The sequence below is a fragment of the Monodelphis domestica genome, chromosome 1 (genome assembly GCF_027887165.1).
Source record: "Monodelphis domestica isolate mMonDom1 chromosome 1, mMonDom1.pri, whole genome shotgun sequence".
Lineage (NCBI taxonomy): Eukaryota > Metazoa > Chordata > Mammalia > Didelphimorphia > Didelphidae > Monodelphis > Monodelphis domestica.
Genome location: NC_077227.1, coordinates 302,724,120 through 302,744,058, shown reverse-complemented (window position 1 = coordinate 302,744,058; position 19,939 = coordinate 302,724,120). Strand labels below are relative to the sequence as shown.

Below are 19,939 nucleotides of genomic sequence, written 5' to 3'. Positions count from 1 at the left end.
AATGAAGAGGAAGAGAAGGAAGAAGAAACAAGGCTGAGCTGAAAGGGAGGCGGGAACTCAGGTGTCCCCTCCAAGTTAGGAAGAAGAAACAAGGCTGAGCTGAAAGGGAGACGGGAACTCAGGTGTCCCCTCCAAGTTAGGTCTCACTCTACACAGAAAAACGAGTCGATGAGGTTTCTACTCGTTTGTCCACTGGGGCATCCAGGTCCCAAAAAGCTGATACGCACATTGTAATTCTCAGTTGAGGCCCTTCTTCCTGGCCCTCACGTCCGGGGCACGGCCTCACGCAAAGAGCAGTCCTGGCGGTTGGCGACGGTTCTGAGGGCGGTTCACAGCTCCTCGCGGCCAACCTTAAGCCTCCCAAGAGGAGAAAGGGAAGGGAGGGGAGAAGAGGGCAGAGGGGCGGGACCATTTGGCGCCAGCAGCATCGCGAGAGGAGAAAAAGGCTCAAACGGGACTTGGCTTCCAAGATTAGGGAGAGCTGTGGATCTGCGGCTGCGGGCCGGGGGCTGGGGCATTGGGCAGTTACCTAGTCTGGTGGGTGGTGGGGATCCACCGGGGCTCGTGTGGCTGAAGGCCCGGTGGGTGTCAAGATGACAGGCCGCGTGTGTCGGGGTTGTGGCGGCACAGACATCGAACTAGACCCAGGCCGCGGCGATGCGGTGTGCACGGGCTGCGGCTCCGTGTTGGAGGACAACATCATCGTGTCCGAGGTGCAGTTCGTGGAGAACAGCGGCGGCGGCTCCTCGGCTGTGGGGCAATTTGTCTCCCTGGATGGTGAGTGGCATCTCTTGAGAGGGAGCGTAGGGCTGACTGCCTGCTCGCGGTTGCCGAGGGAAGGCGGCTGTGACAGGATTTCGTTGGGATTTGTCTGAGGTCTGGGGGCTACCTCCAGGCCCTACCGGCAGGACACCGACCTCACCTGTATGGGGCTCCTGGCTCCGGCCCTGAGCCCAACAGGCTTTCCCGCTGACAGGTGGAGCTCTATGCGGGGTGGGCGGGGTGGGCGGGGTGGGGGTTGGACGTCTGCTTAGTAGCTGAGAAGGTGTTGGGAGATGCTGAGGTAGGCCTGGGCTTCCCCTGGAACTGACATGGCCCCTGAAATTGGTAGTGGTGGGGGCAGTGTCCGAGAAGGGAATACCAGCTGAGGATACCTAGCCGAGCATCTGGTATGGAATCTGGAGGAGGGGCCCTGGCGAAGCAAAGGTTAAAAACCCTGTACACCAAGAAAGAGAAATAGGCTTAATAAACTGACCCTATTGCTCCCTAAAGCTTGCAAAGTGCTAAAATGTATATTACCACATTGATTCTCAAATGATCTTGGGAGGTAGGTTACTACCAGTAATTATTTTATCATCCCCATTTTGCAGATGAGGAAAACTAATTTTTAGTTTAATTTTAAACTATATTTTTAAAATTTTAAACTAATTAATTAATTTAGAATATTTTTTCTATGGTTACATGATTTATGTTCTTTCCCTCCTCTCCTCCCTCCCCCCAGAGCTGACGAGCAATTCCACTGGGTTTTACATGTATCATTTATCAAAACCCATTTCCATATTATCAATATTTGCAATAGAGTGATCATTTAAAGTCACCATCTCCAGTCCTATCCCCATCGAACCATGTGATCAATCATATGTTTTTCTTTTGCATTTCTATACCCAGAGTTCTTTGTCTGGATATGGGTAGCTTCTTTCTCATAAGTCCCTCAGAATTGTCCTGGATCATTGTATTGCTGCTAGTAGAGAAGTCCACTACGTTGGATTGTGCCACAGTGTATCCCTGTTCTCCTGGTTCTACTCTTTCCGCCCCTCATCAATTCCTGGAGGACTTTCTAGTTCACATGGAATTGCTTCAGTTCATTATTCCTTTCAGCACGATAGTATTCCATCACCACCAGATACCACAATTTGTTCAGCCATCTTGCCCATGTTAGAATAGTTAGTAATTGTAACATCAAGGCAGTATTTCAGATCCATTACTGTATTCACTCTGTTATGTGGCTTTTACATCTGTCATTGACCCTTGATAGTTGCTCCACAGAAAAAGCCAAATTATGTGGGTAGGCAAAAATTCTTTCCCTCTAGAAGCTGTGCAACAGTACCTAGATACTGCCCATTTTCTGTGTTCCAGGGGTTTACATTCTAGATAAAAGTAGATTTATAAAAAGGAAAATGAAGAGTGCTTTTGGAAGGAAGTGAAAACAAAGTCTGAAGCTTGCTACCCCTTCATATTTGTTCAGAAAGGGAAAAAGGAAAAGTATTCCTTTGTCTTCAAATCTTATTATTCAAATCTTATAATTAGATGAGCCTTTTATTTTATATAGGAGGAAACTAAGGCCCAGAGAGAAATGACTTCACAACCAGTAGCAGATCAAGAACTAGAACTAGAACCCAGGTCTTCTGACCTTATTTTTATTCTGCTCTATTTTTACTATATTATGCTATTTTAAATAAAAGCCAATTAACAGATAAATGACTGCAGTTATTTTTTTTTCCTTTTTTCATTTGTAAAATTCTTGAGTTTGATATGAATTTATAAAAATCACCAATCTTATACTACATGTTTTAATTTTTTGATGCATTTTGTTTTGATTCAGTAGATTACTTCTCAACAACTATCCAAAGTAACCATCCATTATAAAATATGTCTCCTCAAACCACCTAATAACATGATTATGATCAATAATAATTGTCACTTTAGAGTTTTGTAGCTACTGAATGTTAATAGAAAGGAATGATGCATGCTTAACTCTTTAACAGTTGGGTACTAACATTTACTAGTGTACTTGACCTGTATTTTATTGCTTATCTGAGCATTGCATTTTGTTTATTAATGTTCATATATATATATACATATATATATATATATAACTTTCTTGGCTCTGCTTTTCTTACTTTTCATACAAAGTCTTCTCATTTTTAGGGTCTTAGACCTAAAGATGGAAGGGAACTCAAGGGATTTTAATTTGGTGTTCATTGATTACTGTAAATTGTTTTTAGGGGGTCTGTGAACATGAAAAATTATTATACCTTTAGTTTTCACTAAATTTCAACAATATTAAATATGAATTTAAAATATTTATTTCATTAAACATCTAAGCATATGTAAAATTTTTTTAAATAATCACTTCTTAAAGTTTTAACTTCCAAATTCTCTCCTTCCTTCTTACCATTCTTCTTCCTTGAGAAGGCAAGCAGTTTGATTTCTAGTATACGCATAAGATCATGTAAAACAATCCATATTAAGCATGTTTCAAAAGAAGACACAAAATAAAACAGTAAATAAAAATAAAGTAAAAATGTATTCTTCAATCTGCTGTTAGAGTGTATCTGTTCTCTTTCTGGAGATGGATAGCATTTTTCTTTGTGGGTCCTAGGGAATTGTCTTGGATCAGTCATGATCAAAATGGCTGTCTTTCATAGTTGATCTTCTTTTCATTATTGCCATTACTACATATAATATTCTTCTGGTTCTTCTTACTTCCCTTTGCATGAACTCATTTAAAAGTTTTAACAGATTTTCAGGAAACCATACTGCTTATCACTCTTATAGTACAATAGTATTCCATCAGCAATAACAACTTGCTTAGCCATTGCTTAAGTGATGAGTATTTCCTCAATTTTCATTTCTTTGCCACTACAAAAAATGCAGCTATAAATGCTTTTGTACAAATTTGTCTTTTTCCCTTTTCTTTGATTACTAATAATGATGATACTGTGTGGGGAGCCATTACAATAGCTCTTTGGGTGTAAATTTCAAATCATTCTCCAAAATGGTCAAACTAGTTCACAAATCTACCAACAGTGCATTAATGTCCCAAGTTTTTTATATCCCCTCCAGTATTTGTAATTTTCCTTTTCTATCATGGAAGCCAGTCTGATAGGTGTGAGGTGGCACATCAGAGCTAATCTTCATTTTTCTAATCATTAATGATTTAGAGCATTTTTTCATGATAGCTTTGGGTAGTTAGATGGTGTAGTTGATAGAGTGCGGGGCCTGAAGTTGGGAAGACTTTAATTCCTAAATTCAAATCTAGCCTCAGACTCTAGCTGTATAATCCTGGGCATGTCCCTTAACCCTGTTTGCCTCAGTTTCTTCATCTGTAAAATGAGTTGGAGAAGGAACTGCAAACCACTCCAGTATCTTTGCCAAGAAAACCTGAAATGGTGTCACAAAGAATCAGGCATGACTGAAAACGACTGAACAACAATTCATGATTTCGATTTCTTTTGAAAACTGCCTGTTGACCATTTTATTAGTTTCATTGACTATTTATCAGCTGGGGAATTTATTAACCAAAATTCCTTTGACCATTTATTAATTGAGGAATGGTTCTTATTTTTATAAACTTGGCTTAGTTCCCTATGTATTTGAGAAGTGAGGCGTTATCATAAACTTGATGCAAAAATCTTTCTATTTCCTGTTTTCCTTCTAATTTTTGTTGTTAGTTTTGCTTATACAAAATTTTTTTTAATTTCATTTAATAAAAATAAAAATTTTACTTTCTGTAAGCCCTTGTTTGGTCATAAACTCTTCCCTTTTCCATAGATCTGACAGGTACATTTTCCATGATCCCCTAATTTACTTATTTTTTTTTCCAAACCCTTACCTTCTGTCTTGGAGTCAATACTGTGTATTGGCTCCAAGGCAGAAGAGAGGTAAGGGCTAGGCAATGGGGGTCAAGTGACTTGCCCAGGGTCACACAGCTGGGAAGTGTCTGAGGCCAGATTTGAACCTAGGACCTCCCATCTCTCAGTCTGACTCTCAATCCACTGAGCCACCCAGCTGCCCCTGCCCCCTAATTTACTCATGGGGTGAGATGTTTGTCAATGCTTAGTTTCTGCCAAACTACAATAATTTTTGTCAAATATTGAGTTCTTACCCCAAAAGTTTGAATCTTTGGGTTTATCAGATATTAAATTTGGTTATTTACTACCGTTTATTGTGTACTTCATCAATCCATTACTCTATAGATTTTTTAAAAAATGCACTTCATCTTGAGAAGAGTTTCACCAGACTTCATCTGTGACACAAAAATGATTAAGACTCTCTGATCTAGTACAACCTCCTCATCATATAGATGAGGAAAAGTATTCCTGGTCTAGTTCAGCCTCTCAATTTGTAGATGAGGAAAGACAGAAGGCATGGGTAGGTTAGGTGACTTATTCAAGATCACTGGAGGAATAAACACCTTAAATGAGGTTAGTGGATATAATAAAATCTCAAGCGCCTAAGAAGACATCTTAGATTCTTCTATATATTGAGGCAGCTCCCAGGTACTCTAGCTCCCAGCTACATTCTTTTTTCTAAACATCTACTTAACCAGTCAGTTGTCCTTCCTATCAAATATTCTCTAAAAGTATAGGTAGACTCTAAGTTCTATCGTTCAGTGGAAATTCCCATTATTGCCATCTTTCCCAAGATAGTGTTTGTCCCAGAGTGATTGGCTTCATGTAGTGGCTGTGATCCTTGGCACATTCTGGTTAAAGATGTGTTCTAATATAACTACTCTGGTGGTTATGAATTATTTTTTTAAGTTGACAGGTATAAATAACAAATTAGCTTTTATTATTCATGTAATTACCAATTGTGTTCCAGGATAATCTGATCAATTTAAAGATTTCCCCAGGAGTGGATTGTTTAATGTATTCATCTTAGAATTAGCACTTCCATCTTTAAATTTTCCTATCTTTTCTTTCAGTTCAGTTTACTTCACTTTCACTTTTAATCTTTTGGGGGCAAGAAATTATGAGGTCAAAATTATTTTAATTTATTTAATTCTCATTAGTGATTTGTGGAATAATTTTTAGGATGATCATTATGTCTTTTGAAAACTATTCATATTCTTGACCATGATCACTTATTCTTTGGAGGATTGCCCCTAATTATATAGATTTGTGTCAATTCTTTTAAAAAAATTAATTAATTGATTATATTGAAAAAAAAATCTTCCCTTCCCTGAGTCACTGAGCTGCCCCCTGTATCAATTCTTGATTGATTTTGAATGTCTGAATTAATGCAAAGATTTTCCCTCCCAGTTTGGACCTACCTTTAAAATTTTACGTAGCAGAAATTTTCTTTTTTGTCTTTAGCGATATATCAATCCTTTGGGATTGTATCTATAGGAATTTCTCTTCTCCATAGCAGTTTTCACAGTTGAAGTGCCACAGTACAGCATTATATAAGTATCTCTCAATTGCCACCAATTGTGATTTACCATTTTTGTAATAATAAAGTAAGTTGTCAGGCCTGGGCTTTTACTTTGCAGTGCTAAATCTTATATTAAGTACACAGCGTGACCTCTTATGGATTCTATTGATGGATTCCATTCACTGATATTTGGATTGTATACATATTGTGCTCTTCAGTTCTGTAATTCTCTGTCTGATTAAAATTCTTTCACTGGTCATAGTTGTAAAAGATAAACTTTCTTAGGGTTTTTTTTTTTTTGGTAAGGTTTTTTATTTTAAGATCACTTGTACAAATATATTTTAGAGTAAAGAATGTTCTTATCTCTTTTTCACTTTGTTCACACTTATTTTAGCTTTACTCAGAACAGGTGCAGCAAATAAACAATTTTAGTGGCTCTGGGCTTTTAGTAAATACAGATGTTTGTGGATTTGTCAGTTAATTGAAAGAACTCAATTATGGTTGAAACTAAATAGATCTTTTAAAACTTCTGTCTACAGAAAGAAAAGAAAGTATTCATATGCATTTGTGAGATGCTGGGCTAGCATAGATTATGTTGATTCTAGGAGTTTGATTCTGTTGGCATTATTATTAATATCATTTCATTACCTTATCATGGCTAATCATCTTATAAAGATATATATTTTTTTGTTCTCTTTTATGTAGTCAGGTCAGAGTTAGTTGAAATGTTACTAAACAACACTATTTGTTCCTTTCTATAGGCTTTTCCATAACTACAATGCTTTCTTCCTTTCAACTTAAGACTCCCCCAAATTAAACCAATTTTTAAAAAGTATTTGTATCCTTAGATTAGTCTTCTCTAAACTTTGTATCTTCTCTCATCTTACTTACTTAAATACTATTTTCTTGCTGCATATACTATCTTCCCCCTCTTTTTTGGTCCTCATAGGAATTACCTTGTTTCTTGAGGACTGAGTGCTATTAGTGACTGCCTTATTTGTGTTTTTTGTTTTGTCTTGTTTTTGCTATTATGTGAGGTGCTCAGCAAATAGTTGCTGAATCAATATTTGAAACTAAATTATGATCTCAGTCCTATGACCTTAATATTGAAAATAGAATTGTAAGCCAGTAAGAAGAGAGCAGTGACACTAAAACATGTCAATGAAGTGGTCTAGCAGCAGAAGAATGGGATGACAGTTTTATTATCAAGAAGAACTGTTGGCAGTTAGAATGGAATTATCAAAGAATTGAAATAAATTTTGAAGGATATAAATATAGGAAATATTTGATTTTAGAGTTTTTTGTTACTGTACCTGAGAGCCACTTTTTGTAATGGCTGAGAAACTGTTACAGTATGTAGGGATACATGTTGTAAATTTCTTTTAATTGTCTCTGACCAATGGAAAAATAAACAACTCCTTACCTTTTGTTTTAGAATCAATACTATTGTTTGTATTATTTTTAAGGCATAAGAGCATAAGAATTAGGCAATGAGGATTAAGTGACTTGCCCAGGGTCATAGCTTAGAAGTGTCTGAGGCCAGATTTGAAACCAGGACCTTCTATCTCTGGGTTTGACTCTCAAGCCACCAAGCCACCTAGCTGCCCCATCATTGATCAGTTTTTAACTATGGCTGTGCAGGAAGAAAAGTGTTGGCTGTTCATGGTAAAGAGATGAGTGGGAAGGGAGAATGTTATATATAGAAAAATAAGTTAGTGCTGTTGGGCAAATTAGAGAAATATTTAGGTCCATTCAGAATGAGATATACATCTGTCCAGGTGGAAATAATTCTGATGTTCCTATGTCCTATATCCTTCCTCTGTAGCTCTCCAGAATCACCTTTTCTAATCTATTTTATTCAAAATTCGGTCTCTCCTACAATATTGTCATAGTCTTCTAATTGTCTGTTTTCCTGTATCTCCTCTTTCTAATTCATATTTTTTAAAAAGTCCTTAACTTTCTGCCTTAGATACTAAGTATTGATTCCAAGGCAGAAGAGTAGTAAAGACTAGGCAACTGAGGCTAAGTGATTTGCCCAGGGTAACTAATCCATCTTTAAAATGGTAAGAAAATATAGCAATTTCTCTAATGCACAAAACAGAACAAGCAACTTTCTTTTATAATTTCTCAGTCAATCCAAGTTCTCAGTCTTCAACCTTCCTGATCTTCCTGTAGCTTTTGACACTGGTTTATCATCTTTTTCTCCTTGGTTCTCTATTCTCTCTATGTTTTGGGGGTACTTTTCTCTTCTGGTTCTTCTCTACACTATCTGAACTCTCTTGTTTTTCTTAATCTCTTTTGTTGGATCCTTATCCAGGCCATGGTGCTTCTTATGGATGTCCCATAAGGCTCCATTCTGGGCCTGCTTTCCTTTTCCCTCTATACCAGTGATGGTGAACCTACGGCACGGGTGCCAAAGATGACACACAGAGCACTCTCTATAGGTTCTTGGCTGCCCTCCCCCTTCTCTCACCCCCCCCCCCTCCCAGTTCATTACTAGAAAGGCAGAGGGACTTGGGTGAAGTTGCTCCCTTCTCCCTCTCTACCAAGCCTGATGTCATTTTTTCATATTCTCCTTACTAATGGGAGGGCACAGGAGGTAAGGTGTGTGATTCACAGGTGGCAGAGCTGGAGAGGAGCAGAGCACTTGGGCCACTCTCCTCACCCTCTCTACACTCACTGAGGACATTCCTTACTTCACCCCACCCTCTGCCCAGCAGCCCAATGGGAGTGCTTTTTCCTTCCCCTGTGTGGAGTAAGGGTGGGGGCAGGGTGCTCTTGACACTTGGTAGGGGTGAGGGGCATGGCACTCTTTCTGGTGGTGGTGTGGGGGTGGGGCCTGACACTCGATCTCTAAAAGGTTCCCCTTCACTGCTTTATACTATTTCACTTGGTGATCTGATCATCTTCATGGATGTAATTATCATCTCTATGCTGTTAATTTTCATATTTATCTTGCCCTAGCCTCTGTTGATTTCTAAGCATCTCCAACTACTTCTGGACATCCCAAACATGATATCCTGTAGACATCTTAAACTTAGCATGTCCCAAACTGAACTCATCAAACTGAATTTTTCCTCTTCAACCCCTCTTCTCTTCAAAATCTTCTCTGTTGCTGTTGAGGGCAATGGCAGTCTCCCAGTCCCTCAGGTTTGCAACTTAGTGTCATCATCTACTTCTCACTTTCTCTTGCTGTTTGTATCTAATCCTGTTGCCAAGGCCTGTTGATTTCCCTTTTGCAACACCTCTCTTGTCTAACACAGTCACAACCCTGGTGCAGGCCCTCATTTCTTTATACTTGTTTTAATGCAATAGCTGTCTGGTTGGTCTCCCTGCCACAAATCTCCCTCCACTCCAGTTCATCCTTTATCAAGTCACCAAAGTGATTTTCCTACACTGCAAATCTGATCATGTCAATGAGTAAGGACTAAATAAAATGTAGTGGCTCCCTATCACCACGGGAATCAATCAGTAAACATTTATTAAGTGCCTACCTTTTGCCAAACACTATGCTGAGAAGGAACAGTTAAATAGGTAGGAGAGAGATGTCCCAAAACCTAGAAAGAAGAGAATATTAAGGAGAAGAGAGAGAACAACAATTTCAAAGGCATCAGAGAAATCAATTAGAATGAAAACTGAGAAAAGGCAATTGGATTGGTCAACTGACTTTGGAGAGTGCAGTTTTGGTAGAATGACATGGTTTGAAGCCAGATCATAAGGGAATTAGAAATGAGTGAAAAGAAAAAATGGAGACATCTATTGTAGACCACTTTTTTTTTGACTACAAAGAGACGAAGAGAAATAGGACAGTAGTTAGCAGGGACAGAAGGATCAAATGAATGTTTTTTGAGGATGTGGAGATATGGGTATGTTTATCAGAGAGGGAGAGATTGGAAAAAAGTTACAGAGAGGGATAACATAGATAATTTGTTGGAGTAGAAAGGATGGGATGGTATCATAAGTAAAACAGGGTGAGTGAGAAGAAAATGGCAGAAGGCACCTGAGTGATAAGAGATAAGGAAGAGGGAGAGAAGAGGGAGTTCATAATGAATAGCCTCATTTTTTTTTCTGTAATACAGAGTTCTTGGCTGAGGAAGCACAGGGAAAGGGAGTCTTTGGAGATTTTGAGAAAGGATGAAAAAGTGTGCAAGAGTTGTGGAGAATTAGTAGGATTGCCTAGTATCAATGTAGTTGAGGTTGTGTAACATGAATTTTAGTGGACTCAGTCAGAAGGGTTGGGTGATTTTCTCCACCTTTATTCAGCAGCATACATAAAGACAACAAATGGTAGGAGTGATCCAAGACTGAGCCTTGGCTGGGTATAATGAGCAATATGATAAGGGAATTCAGGAGATGAAGACAGTGTAGAGTTGAATTGGTTCACCCAAGAGTCACAATAGGAATAAGAGGAGAGAGTGGCTAATGCTAGGGAAATGACCTGGGAAAGAATTGAGGGGTTAGGGGATTGGAAGTCATAGTGAAAATGAAGAGTAGGGTTACATAAGGGAAGGCAGAATGAGAGGTGAAAAATAATATATTATGGTCAGATAAAAGATTTCAAAATTCTTGAACATGGAGGTGAGCGATAGCAAAATCAAGGGTATGACTATCTTGTTTGTGCCTGAGGTGCTTATGAAAGATGAGTAGGTTGAAAAACTGGGTAGATATATTTGAAGTCTGAGGACAGGAGTTTAGAAGATAGAAAAATTGTGAACCAAATATAGAATTCATTAAAGAAGTGAGGGGAAGGACCAAATGGTTTGGAGACAACTACTACCAGTATTTTGTTAGGATGGTAGATATGAATAGCATGAACCTTAAAGGAAGAGAGGTTCTGAATGATTGAGAAAAGTGACAAAACCTGGAAGTGGCAAAGGGAAGCAAAGGCTATTTGAATATCTTTGCCTATGAGAGTGAGTGAAGATGAGGACAGAATCTGAAAGGATGGCCAAGGAGGTTGTATCATCAGGGGGAAGGCCAGGTTTCAGAAATAGTAAATATAAGAAGTGGGACAGTAATGGACTTAAAATGAAGGGAAGTTTTTTGCCTGTGGAACAGCCATTCCAGAAGGTGAGATGTAGTTAAGATGAAACTTTGGTTTGAGAGGTTAGAGGATGAAGAAATCAAGTAGTAGAGGATATGGAGTGGTGTTTGGATGATGAACTACACAATTCAAAGTCCCTGGGATTTAAGGATATGACTAGATATGAGAATGTTCATATTGAATAGAAGGCACTATTCCTCTACCATAAAAGGTCAGGCATAGTAGAAAATGGAAAGCCTGAAGTTGAAGGGAGGCTCAATTTTATTTGCAATGGGTTTTTCTATATCCCAATTGGGAGACTGGGCTGGCAGCAGGAAGTGGAAAATGCCTTGTGCCGGTACAGACTTAAGTGACTGCTTTGGGCAGATGAAAGATTACTGGCCTGGCCTCTAGCAGCCTTTTTTTCATGGGACATATTACACTCAGAAGAAGATGGAAGGCTCAGGGTATTGTAAGTGTCCTCATCTGAGGAGGTTGGCTATCAGTCATCAGCAGGATATGGAAGATGCTGAGCTTTTCTCCTAGTATCCTTTCTTCAGGGGACATGCTGGGCTCTAGTTTACTTGATCCGAGATCTTCAAAGACAAAATTCTCTGTTTGACCTTCAAAGTTCTTTTATAACCTACCCCTACCTTTCTAGTCTTTTTATACTTTAGTCCCTGACATATATTCTTCAATCCAGTGACATTAGTCTTTTTACTGTTTATAGAATAATTTTATTTGTAGAATAAAATAACACAGTTCCAGGCATTTTCCTCATTGGCCTCAGACCAGGAATATTCTTCTTCCTTATAGTCACCTTCTGGCTTCCTTTAATTTCCACTTTCTATAGGAAACCTTTGCCAATTCCACTTAAAATTTTTTTAAAAATGTTTATTTTTTCCCATATATGTAAGAACAATTTTTCACTCATTTTCTAAAGTTTTGAGTTTCATAATCACTTTCTTCCTCCTTTTTCTCCTTTCTTCTCTTCTCCCTCCCTAAGACAGCAAGCAATTTAATCTAGGTTATACTTGTAAAATCTTTGCAAAACATTTTTACATATAAATACATATATACGTATAAAGAAAATAAAGTGAAAAATAAAACATTTTGATTTGCATTCAGACTCCCATCAGTTCTTTCTTTGGAGGTTGATAGCATTTTTTATATCATGAATCCTTTGAAATTGTCTGGGATCTTTGTATTGTTGAGAATAGCTAAGTCATTTACAATTGATCATACAGTATTACTGTAATCATGTATACTGTTCTCTTGGTGTTAGCTTTACTTTGTATCAGTTCATGTAAGTCTTTCCAGATTTTTCTGAAATTATCCTGCTTCTCATTTCTTATACCACAAAAGTATTCTAACACAGTCATATACCACAATTTGTTTAGCTATTCCCTAATTGATGGGCATCTTCTCAATTTCCAGCTCTTTGTTACCACAAAAAGCTGCTATAAATATTTTTGTACAACTAGATCCTTTGCCCTGTAAGAAAAAATTTCTTTGGAATACAAACCTGGTAGTCCCATTGTTGGATGAAATAATTTGCATAGTTTTTTAGCCCTTTGGGCATAATTCTAAATTACTCTCCAGAATAGTTGGATCAGTTCACAATTTACCAACTAGGTACTAGTGTCTCAATTTTCCCACATCCCCTCCAACATTTTTCATTTTCTTTTTCTGTCATATTAGCCATTCTGGGAGGTGTGAAATGGTACTTCACAGTTGTTTTAATTTACATTTCTCTAATCAGTAGTAATTTAGACCATTTTTTCTTATTACTGATTTGTTTTTTGGAAACTGCCTGTTCATATCCTTTGACAATTTTTCAGTTGGGGAATGGTTTGTATTCTTACAAATGTGACACCCAGTACTCTATACATTTGATAAATGAGGTATTTATCAGAGGTAAATGAGGTATTTATCAAAGAAATATAAGACCGGATCTTTGATCTCAGATGATTTATACTCTAGTTGGGAAGACAAGATCTATCTATATATATTAGAAATTGAATGGTAAGGGAAAGAAGAGTTGAACTACACCTTTCAGGTCACGTAATACAAACTTATTTGATAGGTATCTTTGCCATTCCAATAAATGGGACCATTTCTTGTTTTTTTTTTTGGTGGCGTTTGCCTAGAAAGTTTGACTTTGATGTTTCCTTGTTCCTGAGATACTTCTCTTTGTATTTGAAAGAAGTCCTTAATTTTAGTTATGATTTAAGGATGGAAAAAGGAGAGAAAAAGGCTCATGTTTTCCTTTTTCTTTCCTTTGCCACTAGATGGTTAACCATATATTGACAAATCTTGGATTTATTAGTAAATAAAGGCTTTGAAGAGGATGAAATTAGGTAAATGTAGAATGTGGCATGTGCCCGAGAAATCGGTGGCATTAAAAAATAGGGACTGCTTAAAGAGTTTTAGTGCTAAATCAGTGGGCTAGGAGAAATAGGACTGAGCTGGGTCTAGAGAAAAGGGGGACAGAACATTACATGGAGAAAAGCACTGAGTAGCTCAAGCAAAAGCAGGAAAGAAGTAATAAACAAGTGTGTTCTTTGGATAGTAAATTTAGGAAGTAGCAGAGTTTAGTGCAACAGTTCTCAAACTTTTTGGGTCCAGGATCTCTTTATTGTCTTAAAAATTAAGGATTTCTCACTATGCCCGTAGAGCTTTTGTCTATGAGTTATATCTAGGAGTATAATATATTTACATATCTATATGTTAGATATGCAAATATCTAACAACTGGCTTTTTGAAAAAAATGTATGGCTGGACACATTTTTACTTTTAATTTTATTATTAACATTTTCCATCATTTTCTTAATTCTAGTCAATAAGTCCTGATTTGTAGGTTTACCAATTTCTGAAGTATAAATGTTCATGTTGAAAATTTGACATTTGGCTCTTGCTATAATTAAAACTCTTTACATTCTGATTCCAACTTCCCTTTCCACATTTAATTCACATTCCTTCCTTCTCTGCCTTCTGTGTTCTTGATATGTAGTGTAAGATAGCTCGATTAGCCTTGAGATTTAGGACTGGGCTGATAGATGTCTCACGTTAAATGGAGATTATGATGTTACTGAGAGGCAGAATATCTTAGTGGATAGAGTGCAGTATTTGGAGTGAGAAATACCTTGGTTTACATTGTAACTCTAACTGGTTGTGTGACCATAGGCAAATCACTGGACCTCTCTGAACCTTAGTTTGCTCATCTGTGAAATAGTACTTCACAGGGTTGAAACTGTATGTCATGTGACCTATAAAAATATTAGCAATTATTTGCTACTTTATCTATTTAGAGTTCTAGAATCTAAATAAAGAATCTAGAACTAGAAAGTTTTCTTTTATGTACTTTTCCTTCAATTAAGAGTAAGCTCCTCATAACTGAAAAGGTGAGTCATTTAACTGGGAGAAATGAGCACATTTTAGGAAGTTGTAAATGGGGAATGTGTTAGAGAGAAGGGATCTAGGCAAATAGAGATAGTTAAGCAAACTAAATTTTCTTTGGTACTTTTTAAAAGTACCATTTAAGAGTCAAATTCTCTGACTAGCTCTTTCCTTTGATCATCTTTTTAAGGATCTCCTCAGTACAGTATCTATCATATACTTCCATCTTTGGAATTGATTCTAGTTTTTACATTCATGTATGTATATATAATTCCTTTGGAATAATCACTATCTCTTTTTTTATGTTCTATTCTCCTTAGTCCAGTGCTGGATATATAGCTTATTTCTTTGCTTTATTCCATGTTGACTCAGTATTTTAAGAGTGTGTGTATTAGTGTGCATTTGAATTTTTTTGTGGCTTCTAACCAAAGGGCAATATAGACTAGAAATATGAGGTCTAGGCTCAACCTGAGCCTCTGCTTCTAACTTTGAATGACCATATTAAAAGCAGTTTCCTGCCTGAATTAATCTGGATTATTTGGTAGATGACTTTACAAACAAAAATTGTTCTTTAATGCAATCATTTAGTCATCTTTTTATTTTACCTTTGTAGAGAGCTAAGTGGTGTAGCTGGGCTAGAGTCAGGAAGATTGAGTTAAAAATCTTGCTTCAAACAATAGCTTTGTGACCAGAGGCAAAACACTTAACCCTGTTGGTCTCAGTTTCCTCATCTGTATCATGAGCTGGAAAAGGAAATGGCGAATATCTCTAGTACCCCTGCAAATGTAAAGATTAAAATTTAGGGGAGACTGAGGCAGGTAGAAATTAGTTTCTCTCTGCAAGGAGTATTATATCTTTTAGAGGTTTATTGAAGATTAAGGATTAAAGAAAATACAGAATAAGAAACAGGTGCCTAGGCCAAAGAGGCCTAGACAAAACCTCACCTACATTATGGAAAGAGCCATGTCTGCTCCAAAACGGAAGTCCAAAAGAGCCCACAAAAGCCTTTGCAATCAGGTTAAATCCCTTCTTGATCTCAGCCCACCTGAGAATTCCGTGAGATTATAAAGCATTTTGGGGAAGTGGAGCAAGGGCTTATGGGGATTGAAGTCCAGAGTTCAAGTCTATTTTTACATCCCCTTGTTTGATTGTTTGAAAAAAAAATAATTTTTTTCCAAAGGATCATGAAAACATAATCAATTTAAAGATTACAATAATTTGAGGATAAGAGAAAAAAAAGAACAAAACCAATAATTGCTGAACACATTGACAAAAAGCCAGTTAGGGGGCAGCCCCCTTTGGCATGAAAGTATACATACAAATAAATGTTCAATCAACCACACCCAAAGTTCAATTTTTGTGCAGCTGGCTGGTTTGGAGGCTTCTTCATGGTGGCTTCTCCAACAGTTCAGTTTCTGGATTCAGAGAGGTAGCATCTTCTTTACCTAAAATTCTTCTCAAAAGGAATTTAAACTTTGCAATTTAAATAATGTTATATATTTTTTTACATTCCCCCCGTTAAGAGGGTGATTAAAAAAGCAGGATCACTTAGGGATGCATGGCTGAAGTATGAGGTATATGAATCAATTGGCAAGAGATGTTAAAAGGATATCAGAAAATCCCCAAAAAGAAAATACTGGATGAAAATATAGATAAATCTATAACAGGTCCTTGAATCAGGGCCCAATCAAAATGATCTAAGCAATGATGCATTTACCTAGTCAGTAGCCAGGACTACAGAAAGGTACCACACTATGAGAGGCAGAAAAGGGGACCAGATTATCAGAGCCAAGGTTTTGGGGATACTCATCTGTGAGTATCTTCAGAGTGAGTGTGGACACAAGGAAGGTCTACATCTTAACATAAGTCAAGTGTCGCAACCCCAAGTATCATACTAGGTTCAAAACCTTTGTATTGGCCTAGAAGTGCATCAATCCATACTGGATTGGGTTTTCTTTGGCCCTGTGCAATGGCTCTTGTGTGTATATCTTGTCCTGGATCAGACAGAATCATTAAGCAAAGTCCCATAATTTATTTAAATAATTAGTGGCATCATTTTTATAGTCTCTAGCTTTTTTGGGTTATGCATTGGCAAATGTATCTTAAACGTATAGTACTGAAAAATCAAAAAGTTAAAGAAAATCTTAATGCTGGTGACATATACTTCAAATATAAAAGGAGAGAAAGAAAAACAAATAGTATTTTGCACACACAAGAAAAATATAATAATAAAAGTCTTTAAAAATTCAAAAATATAGCTTATAATCATTGACACTCTGTCAGATAAGAAAATATAAAATGCAAGGCTTTCTTACCAAAAATGAGATCCATTTCCTCTTCATGTCTCATACTCCACTGTGAGTAGAAGGCAAATGGATTGAACAGTAGTACAAATATGTAGTATCAATATCTCCAAAATTCTCAATAGCCCAATTAATTACAATAGCAAACAAACACACTATCATATTTCACATAAGTTGCTGTATGGCATTTTTTGAAATCTATGAATTGATGGATATTTGTCACAATTTTTACAAACGTAGTAATATTTCAACCTTGGTATTCAGACATATTTTTAAACAAAGTAAAACTCATTTTGGGTTAAAACATAATCAAGAAATCTATATATCATTCTGGTGGAAGTTAAGCAGTGAGCTGAAGAGTATAAATGAGAGATGCTCCTTTTTTGGAGGCTTTTAGGGATACAAATGCCCTGAGATTAACTGCCCCAACTTCCATTCACATATTTAGAAATGCGGGAAGGTTGGGGGTTATAAAATGTATTTCACTCAGCTGGAATTGGCCTTACACCTTATATTAGGGGCAGGCAAAAATAACCAGAGATTGTTAAAAAAATGCAAAAATCATATTTAAAAAACCCTTAAAATCAGTTGAGATATTTAGCACATTAAATTTTCCAAAGGTTGTTATAGCAATTGTAACCAGTTCTGAAGTCCATCTATCCTCTATGTGACAATTTACAAAGGCAAAAATAGAAAAAAGCTGTTTTTTTAAAAATATGGCCTTATTCAATAATATTTTTTCAATATATGGTTATAGGGGAAAAGCAACAGAATTTTAAAACTCAGTACATTAAATGAACAGTATAACAGAATAATATTGGAATTTAAAATCACAAAGTTATACCTTAAACAAAAATGCATTAGAATACAGAGATTTGTATAAACCATTGGAGTCTGAAATGCCTTAAAGTCATAACCTCCAGTCTTTAAAGTTCCTTAGGTGTGTTTTTTTTTTAAATTAATTATCCATTTCAATGTCTATTGTCCGAAGGTAGTGTAGTAAGGGCTAGGCAATGGGGGTTAAGGGAACTCACAGGGCCCCACAGCTGGGAAGTATCTGAGGCCAGATTTTTACCCAGGACCGCATGTCTTTAGGCCTGGCTCTCAGTTCGCTGAGCCACCCATTTGCCCCTTCAAAGTTGAATCTTTGGGCTGAATCTTTCTTCTGGCACGCAGGTGAAATCAGTGAAATTACCAGAACAGTCAAAGGGTATTCTTTTAAACAGCCCATTGCTTTTTAAGTTCCTGCTTAAAAGTCTGTTTCTTTTCCTCTCCCTTTCTCTCTCCCCTCCTACACTCTGATCCGCCCACATGGTCAATACCCCGAGTTTGTTACCAGCTGGTAGAAATGAGTCCTGAACGATCTGCTCCAAGGATCTGGGTCATGAGCCGGCTGGGGTCACGCTCATGGGTCTGGGGTGCAGAAACAGGCAGGCAGCGGCCAGCGGATATCTGTAGGCAGGAATACAGGCAGGCAGGGCCAGGAGAGCAGGCACCAGGTGAGAGGCCAGGAGCAGGAGCCGAAGCAGCTGCCAGGGTAGGCAGGGCCGGGACCAGGTGAGGATGGAGAGAGGTCAGTAGCAGCAGCAGGAAAAAACAGGCAGGCAGAACAAAGCAGCCAGGAACCAGGTAAGAGGCAAATGGCAAACAGGCAGGCAGGGCCGGGAGCTAATGGCTGGAATGAGCAGCAGCTTTACAAGGGTAAAAAAAAAAAACCTTGACCAGAGAAACGTGACTTAAAAAAATTTCTAGGCACTAGCTATTAAAGAGGAACTAAAGATCAGAAAAGAATCAGAAGATTGAGGGGTCGAGTCCCTTCGTGGTCACCAAAACTGTAAAGATTAAAATTTAGGGGAGACTGAGGCAGATAGAAATTAGTTTCTCTCTACGAGGAGTATTATATCTTTTAGAGGTTTATTGAAGATTAAGGATTAAAGAAAATACAGAATAAGAAACAGGTGCCTAGGCCAAAGAGGCCTAGACAAGACCTCACCTACATTATAGAAAGAGCCATGTCTGCTCCAAAACAGAAGTCCAAAAGAGCCCACAAAAGCCTTTGCAATCAGGTTAAATCCCTTCTTGATCTCGGCCCACCTGAGAATTCCGTGAGCTTACAGAGCATTTTGGGGAAGTGGAGCAAGGGCTTGTGGGGATTGAAGTCCAGAGTTTGAGTCTATTTTTACAGAGTGGAAATCCCAAATGGGGTCATGAAGAGTTGGAAACTGAAATGACTGAACAACAACAGTCTTTTATTTGTGGTTTAAGAGAATTTTGGGCCATATGTAGTAGAAAAATTATAGTACTGGAATTATATTATGTCTCCAGTAATTTCTTCTAATTTATACATTTATAGGTGCAGGCAAAATTCCATCAGTAGGAGGAGGCTTCCATGTGAACCTGGGAAAGGAATCCAGAGCCCAGACCCTTCAGAATGGTACTTGTTTTAAAAAAAAACCTGTTAAATATGGATGCTGGATTTGTAGTAATGTTAATATCCTCTGAGTATTGGTTTTCATTAGTAGTAAAATGTAGACAGTTGATGAGTTTTTTAGCTATCAATTACTTTTTCCAAAAGTAATTTTCACTGTGAATAATTAGGAGTTGCTCATTGTTGCACATATATTTTATTTCTGAAAAGGTATGCCCTAGGCCAATGATGGCAAACCATTTAGAGACCTGAGTGCCCAAACTGCAACCCTCGTGGTGCATGTGAGCTTCCCCCTTAACCCAGACAGGGCAGGGAGGAAGCACTCCCATTGGGCTGCTGGGCAGAGGGGCAAGTGATGTGAAAAAGGTTCTCAAGCATGGTGGAGAGGGGGAGGAGAGCAACCCCCTCTGGCATAGTTTAGCCAACACAGACCTAGGCTGTTTCAATCTTTCCAATTTCCATTTGATTAAGTATTAGATAATGTAACTGATTATGACTTATGAAGTATTTTTTTTTCAAAAAAGCCCTATGTGCACACAGTGACCTCTTTCAAACTTAGCATGAAACTATTGATGATTATTCTTTTGCTTTAGTCATTCAACCAGTTCTAAATCCATCTAATTGTACTGT

The 19,939-nt window shown here is 37.7% G+C and overlaps 1 protein-coding gene across 5 annotated transcripts in view; it reads left to right on the top strand.

Annotated features, from left to right (window-relative positions):
- Positions 1 to 309: 309 nt before the first annotated feature.
- Positions 310 to 19,939, top strand: part of BRF1 (BRF1 RNA polymerase III transcription initiation factor subunit) — a 207,169-nt gene continuing 187,539 nt past the window's right edge. The window contains exons 1-2 of one of the 5 annotated variants that reach the window (XM_001363975.4): positions 310 to 777; positions 19,235 to 19,315. In XM_001363975.4, the coding sequence (XP_001364012.2) occupies positions 594 to 777; positions 19,235 to 19,315 (265 nt within the window). In that variant the 5' untranslated portion in view covers positions 310 to 593. Of the gene's footprint in view, positions 778 to 14,516; positions 14,584 to 19,234; positions 19,316 to 19,939 lie in introns of those variants that run through there. The other 4 variants (XM_016426513.2, XM_056811077.1, XM_056811075.1 and 1 more) reach the window with 4 other exon arrangements.